The following is a 27,295-nucleotide window of genomic DNA, read 5'->3' as shown; positions in this document are numbered from 1 at the left end:
GCTGCCTGCACATGTGATCATACCAGCCTACCTTCTTCTAGTGGGGTGTGTACTGTGTTTAGCATCTGTGTGCATGCTCAGTGGGGCCCATGAAGTCGGTGGGCTGTGGTTCCGTGGGCTGACTCTCACACATCTGGGGCATGGAGACTCTGGGCCAGCACAGCCCTGCCTCCTGCGAGTTCGCAGCCATCACAGGTGGGATAGAGCATGAACCACCAAGTCGGTGGCCTTTCTGAGGTACTGTGGGAACAGTGGAAGCAGTGCCTGCACCGTGCTGCATGTAAAGGCATCACAGAGAAGACTATTGATCAATTGATGATGCCTGGAGAACTTGCTCAGGTGGAAAATGAATCCTGGTAATCATTGCAGCCAAATTCCAAGAGGAATTTCCCAAAGGACCACCAGATTTGGCCAGAGCTGTTCTCAGTGCTCAATGCCTTCTTTGAGAGAAGGTCTTTAATTTCTACACTAATGTAGAAATGACCCAGACACTGACCCCCTTCATCTCACCTCTTCAATGCAAACACAGAGCTTCGACATGCAGTAGGCATGCATTAGCCCATCTGTGTAAAGCCTGGGTTAAGACCAATTCCTTAAACCAGCCCCACTGCATTTTCAATGGAATACCCACCATGAATGTCTGTTGGCTATGGCTTGGGACTGAGGAAAGCACTTGGGAGAAAACAGGTGTCATAGACATGCAGTCTTGCAAAGCTTGGAAAGAGGAGGTAAAGGATGCTCATCTACTGTCTGTAGATTTGGTGCTGGGTGTTGTATTGAATGTTTTGCAGAATTTTCCAGGGAGGGAGCAGCACTAATACATACACACACACACACACACACACACACACACACACACACACACACTTACAAAAACTGCTCTGCCATCCGTGTGGACTACCAACCATTAAGCTGCTGGGAGAAGCCCTGTTCACTTCTGACCATTACCAGGTTGGCCATGGCCAAGCTGAAGTTGCTACATTGAGTTGCTCTCAAATTTTTCAACCCTTGAGGTGCTGGAATGGACTGTAACCTGGGAAGACAGGGGGAAGTGGGCCCTTGGACCACTTTGTCACCTGGGCCCTACCACTGAAACTGTTCTCTCAGCTTCTGCAGGTACTATCCTCCCTCCAGAAGGCCTTGACATCAGCACAGGTCACCTGGACATGGACCTCTCACATCCCACACCCTCCATCATTCTCTTTGCCATGCCCCTTCTTCCTTCTCCCCCCCCCCGCCCATTATATTAAATGAAAGCTCCCATGCTTATGAGAGAAAATGAATAGGTACTAGGAAGGAGGAGCAGAAGGGGAAATTGAAATAAATAACAACTTCCAAAATTCCCAGTTAAGGATAGATTTCCTCATTTAGTCATCAGCTCTTTGATTCTATCCTGATGGGTATTATTTTATCCATTTTGCAGATAAAGAAACTGAGGCAAGGAGACAAGAATTGGTTAGTGGCACTTTCAATCTATAGTTGTGTTCTAGCCAATTGCCTCCCTTTGCATTAGATTTGCAGAGTTTTGATCTCCCAACTGCAATGGGCAAGAGGCAGGTCTAGCACAGGGGGAATGCGGTGTAGAATACTGAAAGCTTTTCAGAGAGCACAGACCTGGATGTCCCGGCGGTGGCAGTCTGGGACAATGCAGGAAACACTCCACTTGGAGGCCATAACTCATGGTCTGATTTAGGCAGTGGAAAGTGTTTCCCTGAGACAAGCAATGCATTTTCAAAATGAATTGGCATCTTGTTGTCTATTCTGTATAGCATTTTATAACTATCTGTCTTTGATAACAGAATGCTACAATTAAGGTGAAATCCACATATGTAAACCTAAAAATGTTTTGGCATTTCCCATTCATCTTAGGACATTCTAGCCCAAAGCAGATGACTGCCCCACCCCCATCCGAACACACACACACACACACACACACACACACACACACACACACACACCACATGGCAAGTACACTTCGTCATAGAGGCATGGATTAATCTCATCTGACTTAGCTTCATCTCTTTTGATTCTATCCTGTGATTCTCTCTCTATTCACTTTATTTTGCTTTCTTGGTTCCCTAGAAATGATATTGTTCTCTGAGTTAAGGCATAGCAGGCAGAAACTGGACTTGGAGAAGACCAAAGCTTTAGTCCTAATACACCACTTAATAGTGTAGTAGTTGTGTGATCAGACCAAAAAAGATCTCATGTTTTGAAGTTGGACATATTATAAACCCATGAGTCTGAGACTCACCAGCTGTATGATCTCAGACAAATTACTTAACTACTCAGAAAGCCTTGCATGATTACTGTGAAGATGAGACTTAATTTTTAAAAAAATCATGTAATGGGGTAGGTACATGGCTGGTACTCTATACATCTTGCTTCCATTTTTCACGTTAGTCACTGTCTCTCTGACTCAGGATTCTCTTCATAATAATGACATTTATCTCACAAGGTTATTTTGAGGATTAAATAAGAAACGAAACCTGAAAGTACCATGTAATAGTAAACTATTTTTAATTGATTCATTTGCTAATTCACTCAATCAATACATATTTCTTATTAAAGATTCAGTACTAAGTGAGATGGGTGTTTACAAAGAAGATCCAGACAAAGAATTTACCCTAAATAAACTTTCATTCTCAAGATATACCCTGCTTCCTTAGAAAAGCCCAATATGAGGCAAAAATGAGAAGTGCTCGTCATGTGTTTATAAGGTTCAAGGTAACAAAGAGATACCTCCCAGAAGGAGCCATCAGTCAAGGATCCATGACGGACCTACTATTTGAGAAGACACTTGATGGAAAGGTAAGAGATGATGGGTAAAGGAATTTCTGGTGGGGGGTCCAGCAAGAGTGGTCACAGCAGTGAGAAAGTGTGAGGAAGGTAAGGGAACCTGGACTGTAAGTGAGAGATAATCAGAGGGCTCTGATCCATAAGGTTACACAGATGAGTTGGACCCATTTATGGAGGAATTGGGACTTCTAATTTTATAGACAATGGGGAGCCACTGAAGGTTTCTGGACAGGTGCAGGATGTTGTCAGAGGCAGTTCTTGAGTATGAATTCAGCAACAATTCAGGGAGATTTGTAATAAGGAGAAACAGAACCCACTAGGAGTCTCTTATGATAGTTTCAGAGAAAGCTGAGGCTCTGAAAGGGATCCAAGGCACTGAGAATGAAGGAGAGAAGCTTGGAAGGAAGATATTACACAGGAAATATAATAGGATTTAAGTGACCATGTTGAGGAGTGAAGGATGAGATTGGTGAGTAGAGGTTAAGGGGAGTCCTAGAGGCTGCTGAGGTCTTGGGTGAAGAGAAAGGCATCAGGGAACTCTTGAGAAGGAGCTGTGTGGAAAAGGAAGGCAATAGAGCCTACGTGTAAAAAGAAGAAAATTAATTCACCAGAATTCCAAGGGCCAAGGAAAAGAAGACTAGACTTGTTGTGAGGCAGTGTTTCCCAACCTCAGCACTACTGACATTTTGAGGCAGATAATTCTTTGTGGTGGGTGCTCTCCTGTGCATCATGGAAAGTTTAGCAGCATCCCTGCCTCTATCCACTAGATGCCAGTAGCACAACTTTCAAAGTCGTGACAAGCATAAATGTCTCTGGTCACTGCCAAATGTCCCCTGAGGGGCAGAATCACCCCAGTTGAGACCTCTGTTCTAGGGAGCAGTCTGCTCCACATGAGAAAAGCAATAGAACTGGTGGAGGAAAACTTGAGGTGGGGGTGTCTGAGGACCGATCTCAGAAACTTGGATTGTGGATTAGATAGGGAGGGAGGGAGAAGGGAGGCAGCTGGGGAGTTGGTGGGAAAAGTGGGTTCCATCCCCACTACCATCCTGAGCTGCCCTAAGGGTATCCAGATATAACACCCCTTATGATACCACATCTGCAGTAAAATCATTATGAAATGCCTATCATGCCTGGAAGAGTCAGAGAGTGTATGTAGGTATGGTCTCATCCGTCGACATGTGTAGCTATTCCTATAATTCTAGAGAATGCTTCTGGAGATATCGATTGAAGGCATCTGGTCCCCTCAAGATACCAATATGCTGGATATTAATGGCATCCGATGTCTGGATAAAAAGTGGAAAGTTCATTGAGTTACCTACATTTCTCAGGCTCCAGATGTCTGGTGATACATTGTAGAACCTCCATGCGACTGTTAGCATTGTCTGTTTTGCTGGCTGTTTATGGCTGAGCTGATATACCAGTATTAGCCTCATTTCTGTCTTACAAAACAAATTGATCTGACCTTAACAAGTTCCAAGAGCCACTAAAAATGATCATGCATTCTGGAACTGTATCTTGATTTGACTTATGCCTCTTTCTGAAAGTAAGATCCTTTTGCTAAGCTGGTATTGGTTAAATAAATATCTTATAGGCATTATTTTTCAAAATAAAGGTCTGAAGGACAGTGGCCTTTGGTATCTGGGTTTTTAGGGTATTTGGCTAATCAATACCCTAGTAACTAATTAACCACATCTGAATGAGAATCAAGGGAGTTCTGTTAGTTTCAAACATTAGATCTTATGGGTCCCGGCCTGTAGACATCTTTTTACTCCAACTCCCTGAATAGATCCCTTAATTCCTTCTAGGTGATATAGGCTGGTGGATTCTGGATGAGATGTTTGCTGTTGCTTTCTTCATCTTGTCTTTGATGACTTGTCTGCCTGGGGTAACCATACAGGAGAAGGCAAACCGGTGAGTCAGCCATATGTCTCTGCAGAATTTGCACAGTGGGTTCACCTAGTGGGGAACGGAGACACTTTCATGCTTGTAGCAGGCTGTTTTAGGTTGGAATGTGACCTCTTTTCCTGCTCTTCTTAGTGCAGTGAAGGACTAGAGGACAGTGAAAAGAGTGTGTGTGCAAATCACAGTTGCAATACTGAGGAGCTGGCTAATCGGAAATACATCACTTCATTTCTTTGAGCTTCAGTTGTCCTACCTGTCAGATGAGAATAATAATGCCTCTTCTGTAAGAGTTAATGAACATGCAGTCAGATTCTGGAAATACAATAGACTTCACTCAATAAACAATAGTTCTCTTGAGTAATGTTGGACAGTTAACATCTACTCATCTGTTTGTGAATCATAAGAATATCTGTCTCATAGTGTTTGGGGAGAATAAAATTAGAGAATGTATATAACATCATTTAGGAAAGGCGAGACACTGTAGAGATGCTGGGTCATTTAATAGAAACAAGCTTACCTTTTGCTGCGGGATAATGAATGGTAGTGATATTTTCATATGCACATTGCCTTTTGCTCAATGCATTTCCTTACATTTTTTAACCTGGTCTCATTTTTTTTTTTAATATCTTCACATTAAGTATTTTGTGGAGCTTAAACAGCTCCTTATGTCACCTTTGGGACAGTTTTGAAGCTGTCCCTATCTCCCAAATATTAAAGATTGTAATTAGAGTTATTTTATTCAAATTCTTGTTGGATGATTCAATTTTAAATCATTACTCCTTTTAAATGCTAGAGCAACAGAGATTTTTTTTCTAAGTAACAGTTCAGAAGGGAGGAAGATATTTTTATAAGCAGTTAATTTGCAACTTGTATTTAAAGCAAATACCATTTTGAACAAAATCAGAAAATTCATCTCTAATAATTAGAAGATAAAGGCGAGGGAACTGTGGAAAAGGAAATCTCTGCTGAGATACTCTTAATTATAAAAGCTTATCATTGTAATCCTTTTTGAAAATGAACAAAGAACCCTGATATTTGATGAACTTATCAAATAAGACAGACCAGTGAAGAGGCAAATTTGAAGTCAAGGCAAAAGAGAGCCAATTAAATACTTTACAAAGTGCTGAGGTGGGAAAGCACGAGGTCTCTGTGTCTAACGCCAGTGGATCTGACCCTGGCTCCGGAAACAGAAAACTACGCAGTGAATAACTATGGGTTCAGATTCCGGCACCGGCATTTTGCATGTGTGTGACCTCAGGCAAGCTACTTAACTTTTCTGAGCAAAACGTGGGAGGAAAGTAAGAGGAAGAATTAAACGCATGAAAAGTATTTGGTATGATGCCTGGTTCTTAGTGAGCGTCCAGTGAGAGCTGTGGCCAGTGGTGTTGTGTGAGTGGTATGGTCATTTTGGGGGCTTTACATTCTCTCTGATGGTTGACAAAAATTAGAACCAATGTATAATGTGCCAGTTGGCATGGATCTTTGAGCTCGGTCAGTGATTTCAAGAATTTAACAATGGCACTCCTTCTCCCCCCACCCCCAAATAAAATCTTACATCATCACTGCTGTTTTGAAATGTCTTTCTCAAAAAAGAAAAAACCACCCAATTTTTCTATTAAGACTTCATAATAAGCAAAATGATAAACATGAGCTAATAAAAATAAAGTATCATTAAAATGCAGAGGTAGATCATGATTTTTCAATGTTAGGGTTCATATAAGATTTTATTAAATACTAGTAGCCCTGTGCATGAATCTGTGTGCCAGTAGGTTGCTGCCAACCTCCTGTAGCTCCCCCCGCCCCCTTCCCCTCCCCCCTCACAGCTTGCTGCCCTGCCCCCTCCTGTAGCTCTCTGTTCACTGCCCCACCCTTCTGCAGATCTGTGATCCCGTCATTATTATTCGGTTGGTAGTTATGCCTCAGGGCGTAATGGATAATTAGCATATTCCTCTCTTATTATATAGTATTCCAGGTATGCTAGGTACCATGTGGTGAACAAAACAGATAATGTCCCTACCCTCAAGGAATTCACAGTGCAGTGATAGGCAATAAACACGTAAGCAAAACATTTCAGAAAAATGCATGATAAATACCATGAAGGAAAGAATAGGCCCTTTGTTAGAGGATATCTGAAGATAGGCTGGTTGGGGGGTGGTTCTCTGTAGGGGCGACATTTAAGCTGGGACATGAAGGAGGGCAAGGAGAAACCACGTAAGGAGCAGGGGAGAATGGAGAGGTCCACACGTGTTAAGGCCCAACTGTGGGAAGCAGCTAGCCATGTTGGTGGACCTGAAGGATGGGAGGAGCACAGAGCAGGGGATTGTGCCATGAGAGGATTGTGACATGAGAGGATGTCTAAAAGCATCACAGAGGACCTAGGACACCATGATGAGGAATTTGGGTTATAGTCTATGTGTAGTAAAAACAAACAAACAAACAAAAAAACAATACTAAATGGTCTTACAAAAGAGGGCTATTATCTGATTTCTAATTAAAAACCATCCTTGTGACTGTGCAAAGAAGGGATAGGAGAAAGGTGAAGTGGAAGGTGTCATTGGAGGCCGCAGCAGCAATATGGGTGAGAGATACTGATGCCTTAAATTAGGACGGGGGGGCCATCCAGGTAGGTGGGAGAGAAGATACTTGTGATACCATTCTGAAGGTGATATTGACAGACATTTCCCAAGGACTGGGTGTGGGGGCTAGAGGGAGGAAGGCATGAAAGATGAAGGCAGGTAACTGGCTTGAGCAACGGTGTGTTACGGTGGCTCCACTTACTGATGTCAGTAAAACCGAGACAGAAGCTGGTTAAAAGGAGAAAATTAAGAGTTTATATTGGAGCCTTTACGTTTCACATGCCTGAGAGACATGTAATGGAGATATGAAATGGGCAGTTGCATAAACAAAACAGGATTTCAGAGAAGTGGTCCAAGGTGAAGATCTACTTTAGGGGGCATTAATAGAGATAGTTTGCGAAGGTCAGAAAATGGCTCTCACTTTCTCAGGAGTGAGAAAAACAGAAAGAGAAAAGAAGAGAGGCAAGACTGCACCCTGAGGAATTCCAGTTTTTGGAGAAGTCAAAGAGAACTGGCCACTGACGCAGGAAGGGAGCAAGACAGTTGGTACGAGGAGTCCAATAGAGGAAAGCCTTCAAGAAGGGCACAATGGTTAACAGAGAGCAAGTCAGACCAACCCGGAAGACTTCTCACTGGACTTAGCAAAAGGGAGGTGCCTGGAGACTCAGCACTTTCACAATCAAATGTAAAATACTTCGGTTTCATGATGTAATTCCATGTAACTGAATGGGACTGGCTCAAGGTTATATAATTAGTGACAATCAGCTTTGAATATAAGCTGAGCCAACTTATTAGGTAGCTCCCTGACAATAATCAGGGTTAGGGCTTTTGCCCTTCTAGTTTAGGACTGGCAGCTAATTATTACTTTGTGATCTAAATTGCTGAGGTGGCCACAATATGGGGTCAAGCATTAGACCTGCAAGTTGTAGGTTCATCTTCAGGTTTTATGCCCTTTGCCCAATATGCCACCCTATTTAAAAAGGCAGATGGCAAGCATCTCACCAGTCCCCCATGAAGAGTGGTCTTCAATACATTTTGACAAAGATGGAGAGGTTTGCTGACACATGTGGGGTTAAGGAGGTTAGAGATAAGAAACTAACATGTGTGTTAGGCTTATCCTGTTTTTTAGCAATAAGAAAATTGAAGTTCATTAAGTAAAGAAACTGGATTTAAATTCATGTTTGTTGGACACCAAATCCCTTTCTGTTATATCAGTGTTTCTTCAACTGTGTTACATAGTCTTACAGAGGTCACCTGAAAAAAATGACACATGTTAAAAAAATTGGGTAAATGCTAGGTTAAGTAAATTAAAATGCAGAACTTCTCAGTGCCTTTAATATGTTGTTGGACATTTTGAATCTCCAAAAGTAATATGTTGTATGCAATGTATCCAAATGTATTTGACCATGTATCTTGTCTTTTCCTCTTCTGCCTCAGTCACATCTCTCAGGAACTAGTACTCTACAGAGCATTCTCTGAGAAACCCTGCAGTAGCACTATATTGGCTTGTGTGATTCTACAGAGGAAACAACTAAAAGCCAGATAGTTAAATCAACTTGAATAGTGTAGCACAGTAAGGTACATGCACAAAGACTCCCAAATCCCAGTGCTCTATAGTAAATGTCTTATTGTTTGAGTTGATTTTTAGTAGCTGGGAGATGCTTTTAAACTATTTGCCAAGATTTACTAGGCCACAGATTTATTAATGGTTCCTTAAGTAATTGAAACATTGGTACAATTCTTTTGGAAAGCTATTCGGCCATATGTGTCATAAGCTTTAAAATCACTTCTATCCTTCCACTCAGCCATCCCATTCTGCAGGATATATCTTCAATAAATAACTTAGGACACCGAAAAACTGGGTGCTCGATAATCTAATTGTTTGATGTTAGAGGAGTGGAAGCATCATAAATAGTTTACATTTCTGCTGCAATATCAAGTGGAAATGCAGGGTATAAAATGCAATACTCTGTATGACCTCAACTATGTTATGAAAATAAAGAGTGAAAGGAAATATGAAAAAATACTAATATTGGCAGGAACTGGGGCAATTTTCCCTTTCATTATCTTTTCTATGTTCTCTTTAATGAGAATGCATTACTTTTATAATCAGCAAAAATAAACTACATTTCAAAATTCATTGGAACGATAAGAGAAAATGCTGGTCACATTATTAATGGCTAGAAGGTTGGAGCCCCGTTATGATTTAATGAATGGTCCTGTGTACCTTTTGTACTCTTGCTTCAGTGATAGCATTACTGTGTGTGCCTCTGTCTAGACATCATGTCACAAAGCTTTTAAAACTACAGCAACACTGCACGGCTCTGACTAGGCTTTTGCTTCCATCCATTAATACTGTTTCCTTCCATTCTGACATCATAATGCAGTCTCTGTAGGCTTACAATGACATTATCTTGACAATTCTATAGTGAGATGCAGAACTAATGCTGGAGACATTTCTGCTCCCAAACCTTCTCTCCCACCTTTTCGATAATTAGAACCCTTGTCTTTCTCTCTGTCCCCATGCTTCAAACTTTTATTATTAGGACAATCTATCGGCAAAATGACAGCTGGAACAAACCTTGGTCCATTTGAATGTCTAGATGCCAGAATCACTTAATTATATTATAATTGAAAATTAGATTCAAATATAATCTTGAAACAATGCCACTCTATTTCCCATAAATTGTTTCAATTCTTTCCTTTCCTCCTTCCTTCCTCTCTCCCTCCCTTTTTATTCCTCCTTGCCTCCCTTCCTTCTTTTTTCCTTTCCTAAATATTTACCGAGCACTTTGCTTGGGTCTGCATCATGATAGATGCTGCGACTTCAGCAGCAAGCATACAGACAATACTTGCCTTCATACAGCTTACAATCTGATGGAGAAGATAGAAATTATACAAATATTACAAGTTTGAGAATTAAGTGTGGAGAAGATGTGCAGAGCTTGATGAACCCCTATGTTCTAGCAGCACAATTCACCATAGCTAAGATTTGGAAACAGCCTAAGTGCCCATCAGCAGATGAGTGGATTAAAAAACTGTGGTACATCTACACAATGGAATACTATGCTGCGGTAAAAAAGGAGTTCTTACCATTTGCAACAGCATGGATGTAACTGGAGAGCATTATGCTAAGCGAAATAAGCCAGTCAGAGAAAGATAAATATCACATGATCCCACTCATTTATGGAATATAATGAACAACATAAACTGATGAACAAAAACAGATCCAGAGAGAGAGAAACATCGATCAGACCATCAAACCTCAGAGGGAAGGTAGGGGAGGGTGCATATAAGCCTAACCAATGGACACAGACAACGGGGGTGAGGGCATGAGTGGGGGAGGATAAGGGGGTAATGGGGGAATAAGGACACATATGTAACATCTTAATCAATAAATTTAAAAAAAGAAATAAAAAAACCCAAATCATATGAAAGGAGGTATCTAAACAGTCTGGTTAGTGACAGTGCCTCACTAAGGAACTAATGTTTATGATGAGATAGAAAGAAATCTAGGAGCTCACCAGGTAAAGGAGCAGATAATTGGATTCATTCAGGATTGGCTTCCACAGGTAGATGTAGTCAAAAGAACTGTGGGGTCTAGGAATTTAGGATTTAATTAAGATTTTAAAATTATAGACCATGGATACAAACCTAGTTATAAAGGGAAATAAAAATAGAAGGGGGTCCTATTGATAGAAAGAATGCTTAGGAGTGAAGAGAATGGAGGCCCAATGAGATCTAAATAAAAGTGCAATGGGAACCCTTGAGCATATAAAATAGATGAGAAGAGGCTGTGGAACCCCCAAGTAAAGATTTGCAGATGACTTGTGAATTAGTGATTTGGAGGAGAAGCTGTTTCAGAAAGTGAGAAGATCCAGGATGTGACCATGGAAGACATTGGAGTGAAAAAAAAAAAGTCATCATAGACGAGAAAAAGATGCAACCAAGGGGGCAGAATGTTGGATGGCTCACTTATTGGGATGACGAGGTCGGGAGAATAGAGATGCATATGGTGAGCTGAGCACTGAAGTTTTCTTTGAAGGGATAGTAGGGGTTGGGTTATATGCATACCAGCATCATTTTAAAGATCACAGTGTCTCTCAAAGTATGGTTTATAGAGCCCAGGGCGTCTTTAAGATCTTTTCAAAGGTGGGTTGAGGTGGGAGGTCCTGTGGGTTCAAAACAATTTTATAACAATATTAAGACATTTGCCCTTTTCACTGTGTTTATATTTGCACGGATGGTACAAAAGTAATGGCAGGTAAAACTACTGTGGCCTTGATATAAATCAAGGAAGTGGCACCAAACTCAGAGGAAAGAAATTAAATTTTATTTAAGAAAGTTTTATTTTTTTGTTAATCTTCACCTGAGGATACTTTTCCATTGATTTTTAGAGAGTGTAAGGGAGGGGATGGACACACAGAGAGAAACATCAATGTGAAAGAGACAACTTGATTGGTTGCCTCCTGCAGGTGCCCTGACCAGGGCTTCGGATTGATCCTGCAACCCAGGTACATGCCCTTGACTGGAATTGAACCCAGGACCCTTCAGACTGTGGGCCGCCACTCTGTCCACTGAGCAAAACCAGCTAGGACAAGAAAGTCCTTTTTGAAACAGTAACAATTATTAATTTTATTAAGCCTCAATCTTTGAATGCATGTTATTTAAATATTCTGAGTGTCAAAATGGGAAGAATGCACCAAGAACTTTTTGTGCACTGAAGTATGATGGTTGTCTTTTGTAAAAGCAATCATTTGAGTTTTAAGTAAAAGTAGCCACCTTTTCCCTTGGAACATTGTTCTTACTCAACAGGATAACGGTCAAACTGCAGTTATTCAGGCTTACATATTTGGCAGATTTTGTCTCAAAAACGAACAGAGAGCTTATCACTTAAAAAAACAACAACACATTATTGTTACCAATGACAAAACTTGAGCTTTCAAGCAAAAATTAAAATTTTGGAAAAACATATCCACTATGATGAGCTTGAAGACATCACTGGCAATCTTAATAAATTTGACTTTTTATGTTGCATAAGAATGTGTTAATATTTTTAATATATTCATAATCAGTGAACCATTATTTTTCAAATTTCCAATGCCTAATGTTACAAAAATCATCTATGGATATCAGATCCATTTGAAGTTTACATTAGACTAGTGGATTTTAATGTGACAGGGTATAAAAAATTCATTGATATGCTTTTAGATTCCACATTGCAACTAACATTTAAGGAATCGCCTGTGTCAAGTTTTGGTGTAGTATCAAAGAACAGCCACAGTTATCTGAAGAGACTATTAAAACACTCTTAAACTGCATAACTTTTCAACTATATAAATGTACAAGGAGGGATTTTTTAATAGAATTCAACCAAAGCCACATAAAGCAACAGATGGAATGAAGCAGCAGAAATGAGAATCTAGCTGCTTTCTACTACCCGACATTAAAGATATTTGCAAAAATATAAAACAATGACAACTTTTCACTAATTATTATTCTTGGAAATGTATTTTTAATACACTTACTTTATATATATTGAAACATGCAATGGGTTTATTATTGTAATTTTAAATAGATAAATATATATTTTTTAAGTTTTTCTCAGTTTCGATTCTGAATTTTGTGAATATCAATAGCTCTAGTCCACTTACACAAAAGCTCTTTGGAGTTCTCTGTAGCACGTTATAGTATAAAAGGGTCCTGGGACCCAAGTTTGAGAACTAGTGTTAAAGACCGTCACTTTCCTGACTACCTTGTCTAGGGTTGCCGCCTAGGTGCCATCCTTCCTCATGGGTAGCAGCTCTGGCATAATTAGCATGAGATTTGAAGTACTTTTTAATTCTACACTAGGGAGATAGTTGTTCCATTCATCGTAGCAGAGGCTGCCTGATTCTCAGAGGTTGTGGCAACGTGGGTGGTAATAGACAACCTGACTACTTTGCCCAGTGGGCTGACCAGGCTTCGAAGGTACAGGAGCAGTGGTGGTGATGCTATAGAAAGAGGCTCAAGCTTGGAGCCAGGCAAACATCATGAGGAGCAAGAGATAGGCTTTGCCATCAAGCCAACTAGTTCAAATTCTGCCTCTGTCACCCTTGGGCTATGACTTTAGGATCACTTAATTTTTAGGAATCTCAACTCTCTTATATGAAAAATAGGGTTGATTATATTTACCTCCTAGGATCATTATAGAGATTACATGAGATAATCCATGTAATGTTCTAGTGTGTAATAATAAAAGCCAATCTTTAATAAACACGTTATAAGCATTTTAATGTGCTTTCAATAACCCTATTAAGTAATGTTATTTTTAACATAGTTCTACAGATGGGAGAGTTATATAGCTCATAACTTGCTCAAGTTTTCAAAGTCAGTGGGGGGGCTAAGATTAAAACTCAGTCACTTCACCCAAGAGCCCATGTTCTTACCCACTGGGCTTTTTGCTACTCTGACTCTTCAAAAATGTTAATTCTCTTCAGTACTCATCTCTGTAAAAATAAGATTCATATAGAATGAAAAGAGAGATTTTGTATAAACCCTCTAGCATCACTCTTGCAAGAACAGGGGCATGATAAAATTTTCATTTTTCATTTCTTAAAAGTGTGACTGACTGGAAGGGAAATATGCACAGCTTTTCCTTTGTTTAAGCTTGGCAACTTAAAACTGATGCAGGGAGCAGAAGAGTGCTGGAGATGGATGGTGGTGATGGTGGCAGAACAACATGAATGTACTTAATGGCATTGAACTGCACACACTTAAAAGTATAGTAACTTTTGTATTGTGTATTTTATTTCAATAAAAGAAATTGGGGGAAAGAGAAAGGGCAATAGGCCATACAACTTTTGTTTTAAAAGCACCACCTGTAGCTCTAGCTAGTTTGGCTCAGTGGATAGAGTGTCAGCTTGTAGACTGAAGGGTTCCAGGTTCGATTCCAGTCAAGGGCACATGCCTGGGTTGCAGACTTGATCCCTAGTAGAGGACATGCAGGAGGCAGTCAATCAATGATTCTCTCTCATCATTGATGTTTCTCTCTCTCCCCCCCTCTCTAAAATCAATAAAAATATATTAAAAGTAAATAAATAAAAACACCACATGTAATTTTTAAGAAGGAAGATAAAATCATTCCAGTGTGGAAGTGCCCTTAGAGCCAAGCCTTCCAGGTAAGAATAACTGAGCATCCCTGGACATCCCCGCCCCCCCCCCCCCCGCCCCCCCGCTCTCTGCCCACTCCCATCTCCAGATAACTGGAAGGGTAAGGGAATATTTTGTGACATTGCTGCCATGGGTACCCAGATGCCCAAATCAATGGGCAAACTTTACAACTTAGAAAAGTCAGCCTATGTTCAGTCATAAAAAAAGAAATCTTGCCATTTGTGGATGAGCATAGAATGAACCTGGAGGACATTATGCTAAGTGAGAAAAGCCAGACAAAGGAAGAGAATACTGCATCTAAAAAAGCTGAGTTCATAGAATCAGAGAGTAGATGATAGTAAGTGGTTATAGGGATAGAAGATGGGGGGACATGGGGAGAGATTGGTCAAAGAGGAAAAACTTTTGGTTGTAGGATGAGTAAGTTCTGGCGATGCAATATACAGTGCGGTGATAATCTACACTAATAAAAGAGAAACATGCAAATTGACCGTACCCCCGCTACACCCACCAGGCATGCCACCAGCTAATTAGGAGCTAGTATGCAAATTACCCCAACCAAGATGGCTGCGGCCATGGAGCAAGCAGGAGGCTTGGGTTTCCCTGGCAATGGAGGAAGCCAAGCTTCCCACCTGCTCTGGCCGGCCCTGGCCTCTGCTCAAGGCTACAAAGTTTCAATTATAGAAGATAAATAAATCCCAGATACCAGGGCCTCCGCTTGGGTCACTGGGGGGCATGGCCAGCCTGCAAACCACCACAGGCCCCTTGCCCAGGCCACCCCACACCCCAAGGGAACCCCCACCCTGATCTGGGATACCCTTCAGGGCAAACCAGCCGGCCCCCACCCGTGCACTAGGCCTCTATCAATATGCAAATTGACCATCACTCCAACACACAAGATGGCTGCCCCTATGTGGTCAAAGATGGCTGCCCCCATGTGGACACAAGATGGCCACCACAAGATGGCCAGCAGGGGAGGGCAGTTGGGAGGGACCAGGCCTGCAGTGGAGGGCAGTTAGGGGTGACCAGGCCGGTAGAGGAGGGAAGTTGGGGCGACTGGGCCTGCAGGGAAGGGCAGTTGGGGGGACCAGGCCTGCAGGGGAAGGCAGTTAGGGGTGACCAGGACTGTAGGGGAGGGCAGTTAGGGGTGACCAGGCCTGCAGGGGAAGGCAGTTAGGCATCAATCAAGCTGGCAGGGAGTGGTTAGGAGGTGATCAGGCTGGCAGGCAGAAGTGGTTAGGGGCAATCAGGAAGGCAGGCAGGCGAGCAGTTGGGAGCCAGCAGTCCTGGATTGGAGAGGGTGCAGGCTGAGCTGAGGGACACATCCCCTCCCCCCATGCATGAATTTTATGCACCGGGCCTCTAGTAGTTAATAATACTGTATTGTATACTTACTTGAAATTTGCTAAAAGAGTAGGCACTAAGTGCTCTCACCCCTCCAAAAAAAGTAATTATGAGGTGATGGATTTGTTAATTAGCTTCATTGTGGTAATTATTTATATATCCTATATAATAAAAGCCTCATATGCAAATTGACTGAACAGTGGAACGACCGGTGGAACAACCAGTCACAATGATGCGCACTGATCACCAGGGGGCAGATGCTCAATGCAGGAGCTGCCCCCAGCCCGTAGGTCCCAGGCCAGCCAAGGCCGGTGCCAGTGGGAGTCCACCGATCGCCCCACTGGTCACCCCACAGGTTGGACCTGATGGCTGGCCAGGCCTAGGACCCTACCTATGCATGAATTTTGTGCACTGGGCCTCTATTATATATATATTTTATAGCATACCTAAATATATATAATTTTTGTCAATTACACCTCAATAAAACAGGGAAAAGTTCAGCATCTGTTTTCGTATTATTCACATGCCTTCATATTAAAAGGCCTTTTGGAATTATCATAATAAAATATTTTAAATTGAAGCTGGGATCTTTCTTCTTTTAGGAGAGTGAGTCGGGGGGCTGGGAGCTTCACAGCAGTAAACTGCCAGCTGAGTGACTGGTCGGAGTGGACAGAGTGCATTCAATGCCAGGACAGGAAGGTAAGACATTGTGACCAGTTTGGGGCATTTACTATTTGAGTTGTATACGGGCATTCAAATGAGATAAGCACCCAGGCCTATAAATCTGGAGGTTTGGGGAGAAATTGGGTCTAGAAATAGGTACTTGGAAGCCATGGATATGTGGATGGTAGAACTTTATTTTTGACTCTCCTGATTTTGTTTGTAAGCATTATTGGGTGAAGCTGCAAAATATGTGTATGCTATGGCTTATACTCAGAAAAGTGGTTATTTGGACAGGGGAACACTGACCCATGATGGCCTCTCTGGGTCCTGGCCAATCTACTGCCTTCTAATGAGGGCCATCTGAAGGGACGAGTGGCTTAGGAACAAATGCCTCACTATCCATGACCCTGATGAGCTGAGACAAACCAGAGCGTGCCACAGAGAGTGCTCCTGAGGATTCCACTTCCATAGGTTGAAAAGGAGGACACGCCCAATGAACTGATGTGTATCTATCATGCACATCTAAGTGTTTTTGAATGGTCCACGATGGTGGGTAAACTCAGTGGTATATCAAAGGAAGGGGGATGCTGGGAGCACTCCTCCACACCGTTCCAGCAGGGAGGAATATTAAATTTCTGACTTTGTTCAGAATCCCTGGTTCATAAGTCAATGCTCAACCACTGAACCACACTGGCCAGGCACCTTGTCCTTTTCTTACATGAGTTTTTGCAGAGTTGGCTGATGGCCCTCCTTACTCCAGACCCACTCTTTTTTTTAAAATATATTTTATTGATTTTTTACAGAGAGGAAGAGAGAGGGATAGAGAGTTAGAAACATCGATGAGAGAGAAACATCAATCAGCTGCCTCGTGCACACCCCCTACTGGGGATGTGCCCGCAACCAAGGTATATGCCCTTGACCGGAATCGAACCTGGGACCCTTGAGTCCGCAGGCCGACGCTCTATCCACTGAGCCAAACCGGTTTCGGCAGACCCACTCTTTAATTAGATGTGAAAGTGTCCATGAATGTTTGATGAGCTGTTCAAAACCACAGTGTGGTAGAAACATCATTTGGGCCTAGTTTATTCAACTTCAAGCCCTGAACTTCATTGTTCTGCCACTCCCATCTCCGACATATGCCAAAGAATCCTATGCTGCCACAGTTTTCATTCGAGACTGGCCCACAAATGCTCATTTTGCTCTGAGATCCTGTAGTAGTTCTCTGGGTCATCTGTAACAAATTGCCACAAACAACAGAAATTTATTCTCTCCCAATTCTGGAGACCAGATGTTTGAACTAAGGTATCAGCAGAGCCACCCTCCCTCTGGAGGCTCCAGGGATAATCTATTCCTTGTCTCTTCCAGCTTCTCATGGCTATTGACAATCAGTGGCTCCATCACTCCAATCCCTGCAACTGTGCATGTTAGATCTCATCATCCCCTTTGCTTGCCTTCTCCTCTGTGTGTCTCCTTTGTGTGTCTGTGTGACATCTCCCTTTGCCTTCCTCTTATAAGGACACTGTGATGGCATTTAGGGTTTACCTGGATAATCCAGAGTAAACTCATCTAAAAAAACCTTAATAATGTTTGCAAATACCCTTTTTCCAAATAAAGTAACATTCACAACATTCAAGGGTTAAGATTTCTCCTCCTCCTCCTTCTTCTTCTTATTCTTCATCTTCTTTGCATGGCCATTATTCAACCTACTATATATCCCAAACTGCATTTTCTCATACATTGCAGTTTAGATAGCATATAGCACAGGTGAATGACTTATAGGTTAAATCAGAATTGAATGATTTCCTTAAAATAATTAAATTCTGTCAGTGGAGTTAAAGACACTCTAGTTCCTTTTTACTAGTATTAATATGTTTCTTCCCCTCGAAATCACACAAAGATGTGCATTTCTGGAAAGAAACATTATCTAGGAGCTAAAAGGGGAAATTATGTCTTAATGACACCAACCACAGGCTACAGCACGAAGAAGTCCCTCAGGGAATGTCTGCACCAACCTTCCTGCAACACAATGTCTTCATTATTTGGTAACAACCTAGAAAACAGGGAGCCAGTGGGAACAAACCACATGTTTGCACCATTATTCTCAGTATGGGCACCGCAGGAAGGATGATAATGGTGAGGACAGTCACTATTTGTGAAGTAATGTCTACATACCAGCACTGTGCTAATGCTTTAAATAAATCGTCTTACTGACTTTCACAGCCAACTGTACATGATAGATCTCATCATCCCCTTTGCTTGGGCATCCCATTAAGAAAGTGGCAGAGCCCGCGTTTAAAACTTGATCAGTGTGATTCTCAAGTGCCCATTGTGCCTGATCACTTCACTCTACGGCCTCTCCCAGAACACTATGGAGAGTAACAATGACATTAGGGGGGTCACCTAATCCAATTCCCACTCAGTCATAAATCCTTCTGGAGTAGCCCAACAGTTGGCTACAAGAATAATGATGGTGTTGATAACTATGATTACTGATTGCATGCCAGCAATAAGACAAAGTGCTAGTTTGTTACATGTATCATCACGGATCTTCACAACCCTCTGAAGTAGCTGTCACTTTATAGATGAGAAAACTGAGGGTCAGAGATGTTAAGCAATTTACCATGTATGGTAAATGGTAGAACTGGAATTCCAACCAAGTCTAAAATGGGGTCCATAGTAGTACATAACCTCTCAAACTTGTGAGATTAAATCAGGCAAAAAATGTTAAAAGTTTGGACAATAATACGCATTCAATACAGGATAGGTACTAGTACCACTATCACCATGTTGGTAACTTCAGGCCTCAAAACTCTGATGAACATTTTAAGGAGCAGAAAAGAGAACTGGTTCTATGTTGCTAGGATGGATGCTACTTTCTTTACCACACTGTGCGGCAAGATGTGGCTAGAAAACGAAAACATCTTCATATTTCCAAATCAATCACTAACTGTAATCTCTTCCACAGAGTTTACTACTCTTTTATTGCTGTTGTTAACTCAAAGGCAGGGAAGGCAAAGGTATGGGTGTGAGCTTTGCCTCTGTTTGCTACCTCTGCCTCTCTGCTAATAAGCATTAAGTAGGCAAGAGTGGGCAAGGGGGGAGAGACGGGGGTAGCTGCTCTGCTTCAGACTCACCTGCCAAATCATTGGGAAAAGACTGTGTTAATAAAGATGATGATGTGGAAACCACTTCACTTCTGAGCACCAGTGATATGCCAGGCCCAGGGCTAGGTGCTTCCTCAGACATTCTCACTTAGTTCTCACAAAACCTTTCAAGGTAAGGTGTCATTACATCCATTTTACATATGTATTAGAGACCAGAAGCTCAGAGAAGGTAAATGACTTGTTTAGGGTCAGTTGGTAGTAAATCTGGGATCTGAACCCAAGTCAGTCTAATTCTCATGCCCTGGCTCTTTCAAATGTAGGATACAGTGAAAGAATCTTTAGTAATTGTTAGTAGTGAGGTCAACTAGATCAACTGCATAATTTTATAGATTTGGACACCGAGGCACACTGACACTTTACATAGCAAGTAAGAAATAAATTCAGGTCAGGAGCCCATATCTCTTACTGCTCAAATCACTGCTTCCTACTTCCTTACTAACATTCTTGAAGGAGAGGGCTGAAGATCTGATACAAGGTCAGAGACAGCAGAAAATATGGGGCTGGCATGCAATTAAAAGCACGTCGCCTTATTAAACATTTTGTAGGGATCTCTCCATACAGCATTTTTTGTATTATTATATGTTTTATTTCCTCAACTAGACTCTAAGCTTCTTGAAGGCAGGGTTGGGAACAAAATGTCTCTGGATAGCCTAATGTTCAGCTTTCTCCTTCTACAGTATCATGAAACCATAGAGCTCCAAGACTGGTGTGCATTTTTATCTTTCTGTCCTCCTCTCAACAAGTATTCATTCCTCTGCAGTCAAAGCTTGATGAAGGGCCTCAGATGATGTCTTAGAGCTCTCCTTGTCTAACTCTTGGATGAGCTCTTTCTACATAATAGGCAAGATGACCACTTAATGCCTACAGTTCCCAGTAACTTCAGTAAAAAGAAATGGTCTGTCCCAGTAGCTCTGAAAGAAAACCCTCAGAGAGGACTCTGTCTGCCCTAAGGTTGAGCCATGAGCCACTCCCTGAGCCATTCATTGCAACTGGGAGATATGAAGCTCTGGTTGTCCAGCCTGGTTCATACTCAGACATCCCTGTGACCAAGGGGATGAGCTCATCCCCACTGAACTATATAAGATATGTCTCAAGGAAAGAGAGGATGCCATGACTAGAAGAAATGTTGCGGAGGAGAAGCAACAAACGTCTTTTTAATTTTTAAAAAAATTGATTTCAGAGAGGAAGGGAAAGGGAGAGAGAGCTAGAAACACCAATGATGAGAGAGAATCATTGATTGGCTGCCTCCTGCACATACCCCACACTGGAGATCGAGCCCACAACCTGAGCATGTTCCCTGACTAGGAATCGAACCGTGACCTCCTGGTTCATTGGTCAATGCTCAACCACTGAGCCAAGCTGGCCAGACAACAAACTTCTTCTAACAGTGCCTCCTGTGTACCTGACTATAGATCAAGGCACTGAACCAATGAAGACATGGTCCTTCCTTTTCCACTTCTACCCCCATGTGCAAATTGTTCCTAAACTAGTGAGAAAGGTAAACAAAGAAGCGGACAATCAATCATAACCCTATGACAAGATCTAGGAAGAGAGGAATGCATAGGGAACTGTAGAATCCATTAGTTAGGAAAGGCTTTCAGAGGAGCTATACCGTGAATTGCAAAAGGTGAATAGGAACTAACTGATTGAAGAAGGGAGGAGCAGGTTCTTCCCAGGAATTAGGAAGATCCTAGAAATATGGTGTTCAAGCCTTTCATTTGTGCTTGGAGGCCTTCTTCAATATTGCAGCTGGTGACTGTGCCACCTCTGGTTGAATATCACTTTTTATGAACACTGATCTCTTCTTCAAAAGACAGCCTTTTAGGCAGCTCTCAATCATTAGACAGTTATTCCTTAGGTTGAGCTGAGACCTGCCTGCACAACTCTTGGTTGATTGAGAGACAATGAATGTGTCTGGTTCAAAATTTGATTTAGTACCGACACCGGAGCCTGCTGCAGCCAAACAAGTTTGGGGGGACCATCTGCAGTGGTGACGTCTGGGATGAAATCAGTTGTCGCAGACCCACAGCTTGTGTAAGGCAAGCGCAGTGTGGACAGGATTTCCAGTGTAAAGAGACAGGTGAGTAACATTCCAGCGGGATAACACATGTGCTCGTCACCTTAACATGCAAAACACTTCCCTGGGAGCTTGTTAAAAGGGGGACTCCTGAGCTTTTTCCCTAGCAATGGGTTAAGATGGGGCCCAGGAACCTGCATTTTAAGCCAAGTCAATAGCCCAAGTAATTTTGATGCAAGTTTGTAGGAAAATCTGTTGATTCTTTTCAAAAAGATATAATCCACACACTCATCTTTTCATTGAATAAATATTGATTGTGCACATATTACAGGCCAGGCAGTAGGCTGCCCGCTGGTGATATAGAGATTTAAAAAACAACAACAACAAAAAACCCCACCAATGTGCCTGACCTCAAGGTACTCCTTGGGAGAGAGACCTACAAGGAGTCAATGACAATATTGTGGGATAGCCAGGGGAATGAGCATTAGCACATGGTCCATGGGTGCATAAATCTGCTTTGGACAGTCAGAGCAGGCTTCAAAATGATACTTGAACTGAAACTTGGAAAATAAAGAATTTCTAGGAAAAAGAATGTGCAAAAGCATGAGGATTTAAGGGTTCCGCATCAGTTCGGAATAATTACAGGTCAGGTCTTTGGGAAGAGAGGCAGGGGATGGGCCAGGTAGGAACTGGGGCTAGACTGTAGCTTTTGGAAGAGGAATGGGGAGACACTGGAGGATACAGGTCAGGGGGATGACAGGGCCAGATTGGCATTTTAGAAAGACTCCCAGGGCAGTAATGTGGAGGCTAGATGATAGAAGGGTGCCTGGGGCAGGGCCTGAGCTGGGGCTGCAGGAGGAAGACAGTGAGGCTGGAAATAAGAGAGGAAAAAAAAAAAAAAGGATGCAATAGGATGGAGAGGGCTGAGGGCGATTCAGAGGTGGAATGGACTTGGTGACGATGGATGTGGGTCCTGAGGGAGAGGGGGGAGTCTGGGAGGCTCTAGGAGCATCCACAGTCTCTCTCTCAGGTCGCTGCCTGAAACGCCACCTCGTGTGTAATGGAGACAAGGACTGCTCTGACAGCTCTGACGAGGAGAACTGTGATGATGTCAGGGTCGTTGAAGACGAATGCAGCCTGTATGAACCAATTCCAGGATCCGAGAGGGCAGCTTCTGGGTAAGTCCCTGCCTTCTGGCCATTCGGGGGCAGGGAATGATTTCTCTTCAATCATAAATATTAGTTTTAGAGACAGAAGAGGGTCTTTTTGGAGGATTCCTCTGAAGTGCTTCCCATGAGGCAGCTGTCACTGTCCATTAAAGGTGGTGTCTTAGTCGTTTTGGTCTATAACAAAGTGCTGCACACTAGGTGGCTCATAAACAACAGAAATGTCTTTCTCACAGTTCTGGAGGATGGAAGTCTGAGATCAGGGTGTCAGGTGAGGGCCCTCTTGCACAAGGTGGCAGGGGTTAGGGAGCTCTGTGGGGTCTCCTTTACAAGGGCACCAATACCGTTCATGAGAACTCCACCCTCAGGATCTAAGCACCTCCTGAAGGCCCCCTCCAAGCCCTATCACAGCAGGGAACAGGACTTTAACATATGAAATTTGGGGACACACAATACTCAGTCCATAACAGGGGGCTTGCCCAGTCCTGCCTGCATGCCATACTTGTTTCCCCCTCTATGTCTCTACTTGAGAGTTCCCCTCTCCTTTTTCCCCTGCCCACTCACTGCTCACTCCTCTCACCCCAATTCTATCACCAAGGCCCCTCTGAGAAGCCACGTCTCCCATGAATGTTTCCCTGATGTCTCAGAGGATGGCGATTCTCTGACCCGAGTGCCCTCCCCAGTAGTCCTGTTCACATCCGGCTTTGGACTGCACTTGTTGGTATAAGCAGGGCTGACAGGGCAAAGAAGATGGATTTGGGGTGATATGGAGAGATGCCTGACTCTCTACTTTACCAGTGCTCACTCACACCTCCCAGGCACAGTGTCTTTATCTGTTGAGATTCAGTCAGCTTTGATTCTAACTTTATCCTATACATTCTGCTCAGGGTCAGTTTCTTGAATGCACCACTCTTCTGTTTTGAGACTTAATATGTTTAATTCCTCCTTTCTGAAATGTCCTTCCCCATGTTTCTCACCTGCCTAACATCTTACCTAGAGTTATAAACTAAATTCTGTCCCCCTAAAATGTATCAGATGAAGCCCTAACCTCCGTGTGGCTATATTTGGAGATTATTAAGGCTGACTGAGGTCCTAGGGAGGGGCCGTAATCCAATAGGACTCACGACCTTATAAGAAGAGGGAGAGACCCCAGAGACTGCTCTCACAATGTGCAGAGGAGATGTCATGTGAGGGCACAGTGAGAAGGGGGCCATCTGCAACCAGGAAGAGGCCTGACCAGAAACCAATCCTGACAGCACTTTGATCTTGGACTTCCAACCTCCTGAACTGTGAGAAAATAAATGTTTATTCCCTGAGTCACTCATTCTGTGGTATTTTATGACAGCCCGAGCTAACATACCTATGCATCACCTTCTCCACTCTTCTCGACACTCCTCCTTTTTGACAGGGTCTAGGCTGGCTTACCCTTCTTGTTGCTCCCAGAGTCCTTTGTGTGTCCTAGCCTCCCAGTGCATATCCAGCAAGGCTGGGACATCTGATACAATGTCCTTTGGCCCCTGATAAGAACTCCTTCTCACCTCTGCTTCTGCAGTACCCAGCACAGGCCACGGCCCTGGTGATACCCAGTGGTCAGCTCCCTGGCACTTCCTCTTGGTCCTGGATCCTGTCCCTTAACTTGAATGTAAACTCTTTGAAGGCAGAGAGGCTGCTGACTCCTCCTTTTTAATCACCTGAGCCTGATGTCAGAGCTTTCCCCACCAGAGCCTCTCACTGAGTATTGGCTGAATGAAGAAATCAATATGATGAACTGGATCTTTGCAGACGAGGGAGCGGGGAGATGGAGTAATCATCACAGAGTGACCCGGCCACGGTGCAGCCCAGGCAGGGTCAGGGGAGGGTGCTGGGAGGTGCAGCTCGCCTTCATTATGGCTTAACTGCCCTATGTCACAGCCCACCTACCAGATAGGATGGAGTCCTGTAAGCGCACGTAGATGCACACTTATGACAAGGCTCTAAAATTCCATTTTCTTTCCGATAATAGTATTAGTTTGCTCGTGTTGCCATAACAAAGTATCACCTACCAGGTGGCTGAAGCAACAGAAATGTATTTCCTCACAGTTCTGGAGGCTGAAGGTCCGTGGCCAGGTGTCGGCAGGGTGGTTTCCTCTGAGGCCTCTCTCCTGGGCTTGTGGATGGGCCATCTTCTCTCTGCGAGTTCACATGGTCTTCCCTCCGTATGGGTCTGGGTCCAAATGTCCTCTTTTAATCAGATTACAGCCCACCTTAATGACTCCCTTTTCACTTAATTACCTCTGTAATGACTCTACCACCAAAAATGCAGTCAAATTCTGAGGTTTTGGGGGGTCAGGATTTCAACATATGAATGTTAGGGGGGAACGCAGTTTAGCCCCTTACACCAATAAAGGGGGATTGTTGTAGATTTTGAAAGTGACTGTTGGGTGAAAAGAGCAGAAGCATAAAATGTTGAGGCTTGACTTGAAACATAATTACCTTCTTATTGGCACAAAGATCACAGATTTGCTTAGGAGTGTCGTGCTTTGCCCACACCAGACACTGAAACCACTAGAATGGCTCCTCCTCCTCCACTCCCAGCAGCTGACATTTTGATGTTTTTTTTTCTATTCAAGATCTTAGAAGCCTTTCCTAGTTTTTTAACTTGTATTTATTATTACAGACGTCACCTATGTTTGACTTCTGTAAAACTGAGTCTTCCCTCACCCTCCCTGCCCTGCACCCACCCATCACCCTCTCTCTCTGTCCTTCCTAGAGCTGACCCTGTAACAGTGTGATGTAGGGACTTCCAGATCATGGAAAAATGCATGGGCAATATACACTGTTTGGAAAATGTGCCTATAATATGTATTGTGCATATAGGCATTAGTTTCCATAAATGTGATCCTATTATATATAGTCCACAATTTGCTTTTTTCACTTAATACATTTTGAAGATTTCCCCCATATTTTTCATCGTCTCTTTTCAGTACCATATTATGTTCTATAAGAGCACACTATGGCCTGCAGCCCAAGCTCAGCTGTTGTCTGCGTTTGTAAATACAGTCCTACTGGAACACGCTTTTTACCCTACAATGGCAGCGCTGAGTAGTTGCAGCAGAGACCGGTAGCCTGCAAGGTCCAAAATACTTACTATCTGGCCCTTTGTAAAAAAAGAAAAAGTTTGTCAACTCTTCTCCTATAGTATGAATATATGATAACTTATTTAGCTACTCCCAATCGAAAGATAGATTGTTTTCCATACACACTGTTTTACACATGTGTGGATATTTCTACATAGCAGAATTTCAAAAAGCGGAATTTCTCAACTGTCTTTTTCTTTTCACTAGGGCAACTGCAATCAGATTTTTCCAAATAGATGTAGGCCTAGAGGTTACAGTACAAGCTTAGGACACATTATTCCTGTGAGTTTTTGTTTGGCCTGTTAGAGAGCTTGTATTTATAAACTACAGGCAGAAACCATTCACTAGGGGGAAAGATAGAAAGTGCAGGATGAAATAAAGGAAAAGAACCCAGATTTGTGTCCTAAAAACTCTAGGGGGGAAAAAATCTAGCTGCGATTACAAGCAAGTTACTTAATTTTCCTGAGCTTCAATTTCTGTATTTGCAAAACTGTCATGAGGTTGAAAGCTAATGTATGCTAAATGTCTGGTAGAGTGTGCATTCAATCCATCAGAGCTATTATTACTCACTTCCACTAATATGAAGAAAGAGGTTGAGAAAGGGAGAAAAGAAGGAAGTTCATTTACATTTAATTTCTACTACATGCTAGGTGCTCTATAGTTGTCCATTTACTTCTTTGACGCAGGTTTTATTTAGTTTTTACACATCTTACTGCCTTTGCGCCTTTCTGCAGAGGCCACAGGCAAATATGACAAGATAAGCACTGAATGCCATTGGACCCCAGAGGAGGGGCAACTGTCTGTCCAAGATCATCAAAGAAGGCAGTACAGAGGAGGCAATGCTTGAGTTGGGTCCTGAAGGCTTAATAGGAGTTTGAGAGGCAGAAACGGGCAATCATTTTATTGTCTATAACATCAAAGGCTTTGATTGTCAGATTTTGGAACTTGTACCAACTCTAAATGCTCTTGTTCAATTAACTTTATCTGTTTAGAAAATTAAAGCTGTATTTCAACTGTTTAACATTATTGTTACCTAAATAGGGTTAAACCATCCATGGCCTAAAATACAGAACTTAAGCAGATAGATTTGAAATACACCAGAGAGGGAAGCATGGGAAAATATTTCTGGAACAATAGCGGGCTGGGGGAAAGGAAGCATGATTGTTGAGTGCCTAATATGTACTATCAACTTGACTTCTGTTTGACTTTAACACTTTCATTTAGACTTAACAAAAACCCTGAGAGGTGGTTTTATTTATGTCTGTTCTTCAAGTAAGGAAAATGACCTTCAGGAAGATTCTAGAATGTGTCCAAAATCTCACAGCTAGTAAATGGCAGAACTGGAAATTAAACAGGCGTCTCTCTGACTTTCAAACTGTGCACCCTCTGACATTCCACA

At 42.5% G+C, this 27,295-nt stretch overlaps 1 protein-coding gene across 1 annotated transcript in view; it reads left to right on the top strand.

Annotated features, from left to right (window-relative positions):
- Positions 1-4,633: 4,633 nt before the first annotated feature.
- The window catches only part of C8A (complement C8 alpha chain), a gene marked incomplete at both ends in the record, with an annotated part of 61,203 nt that continues 38,541 nt past the window's right edge, over positions 4,634-27,295 (top strand). The window contains 4 exons of the mRNA XM_079777378.1: positions 4,634-4,710; positions 16,373-16,469; positions 21,533-21,677; positions 22,645-22,792. Coding sequence (XP_079633504.1) covers positions 4,634-4,710; positions 16,373-16,469; positions 21,533-21,677; positions 22,645-22,792 — 467 coding nt within the window. The remainder of the gene's footprint in view (positions 4,711-16,372; positions 16,470-21,532; positions 21,678-22,644; positions 22,793-27,295) is intronic.

Source organism: Cnephaeus nilssonii (genome assembly GCF_951640355.1).
Source record: "Cnephaeus nilssonii genome assembly, chromosome: 7".
Lineage (NCBI taxonomy): Eukaryota > Metazoa > Chordata > Mammalia > Chiroptera > Vespertilionidae > Cnephaeus > Cnephaeus nilssonii.
Note: the sequence above shows the minus strand (reverse complement) of the source record. Positions and strands in the feature narration are given on the sequence as shown.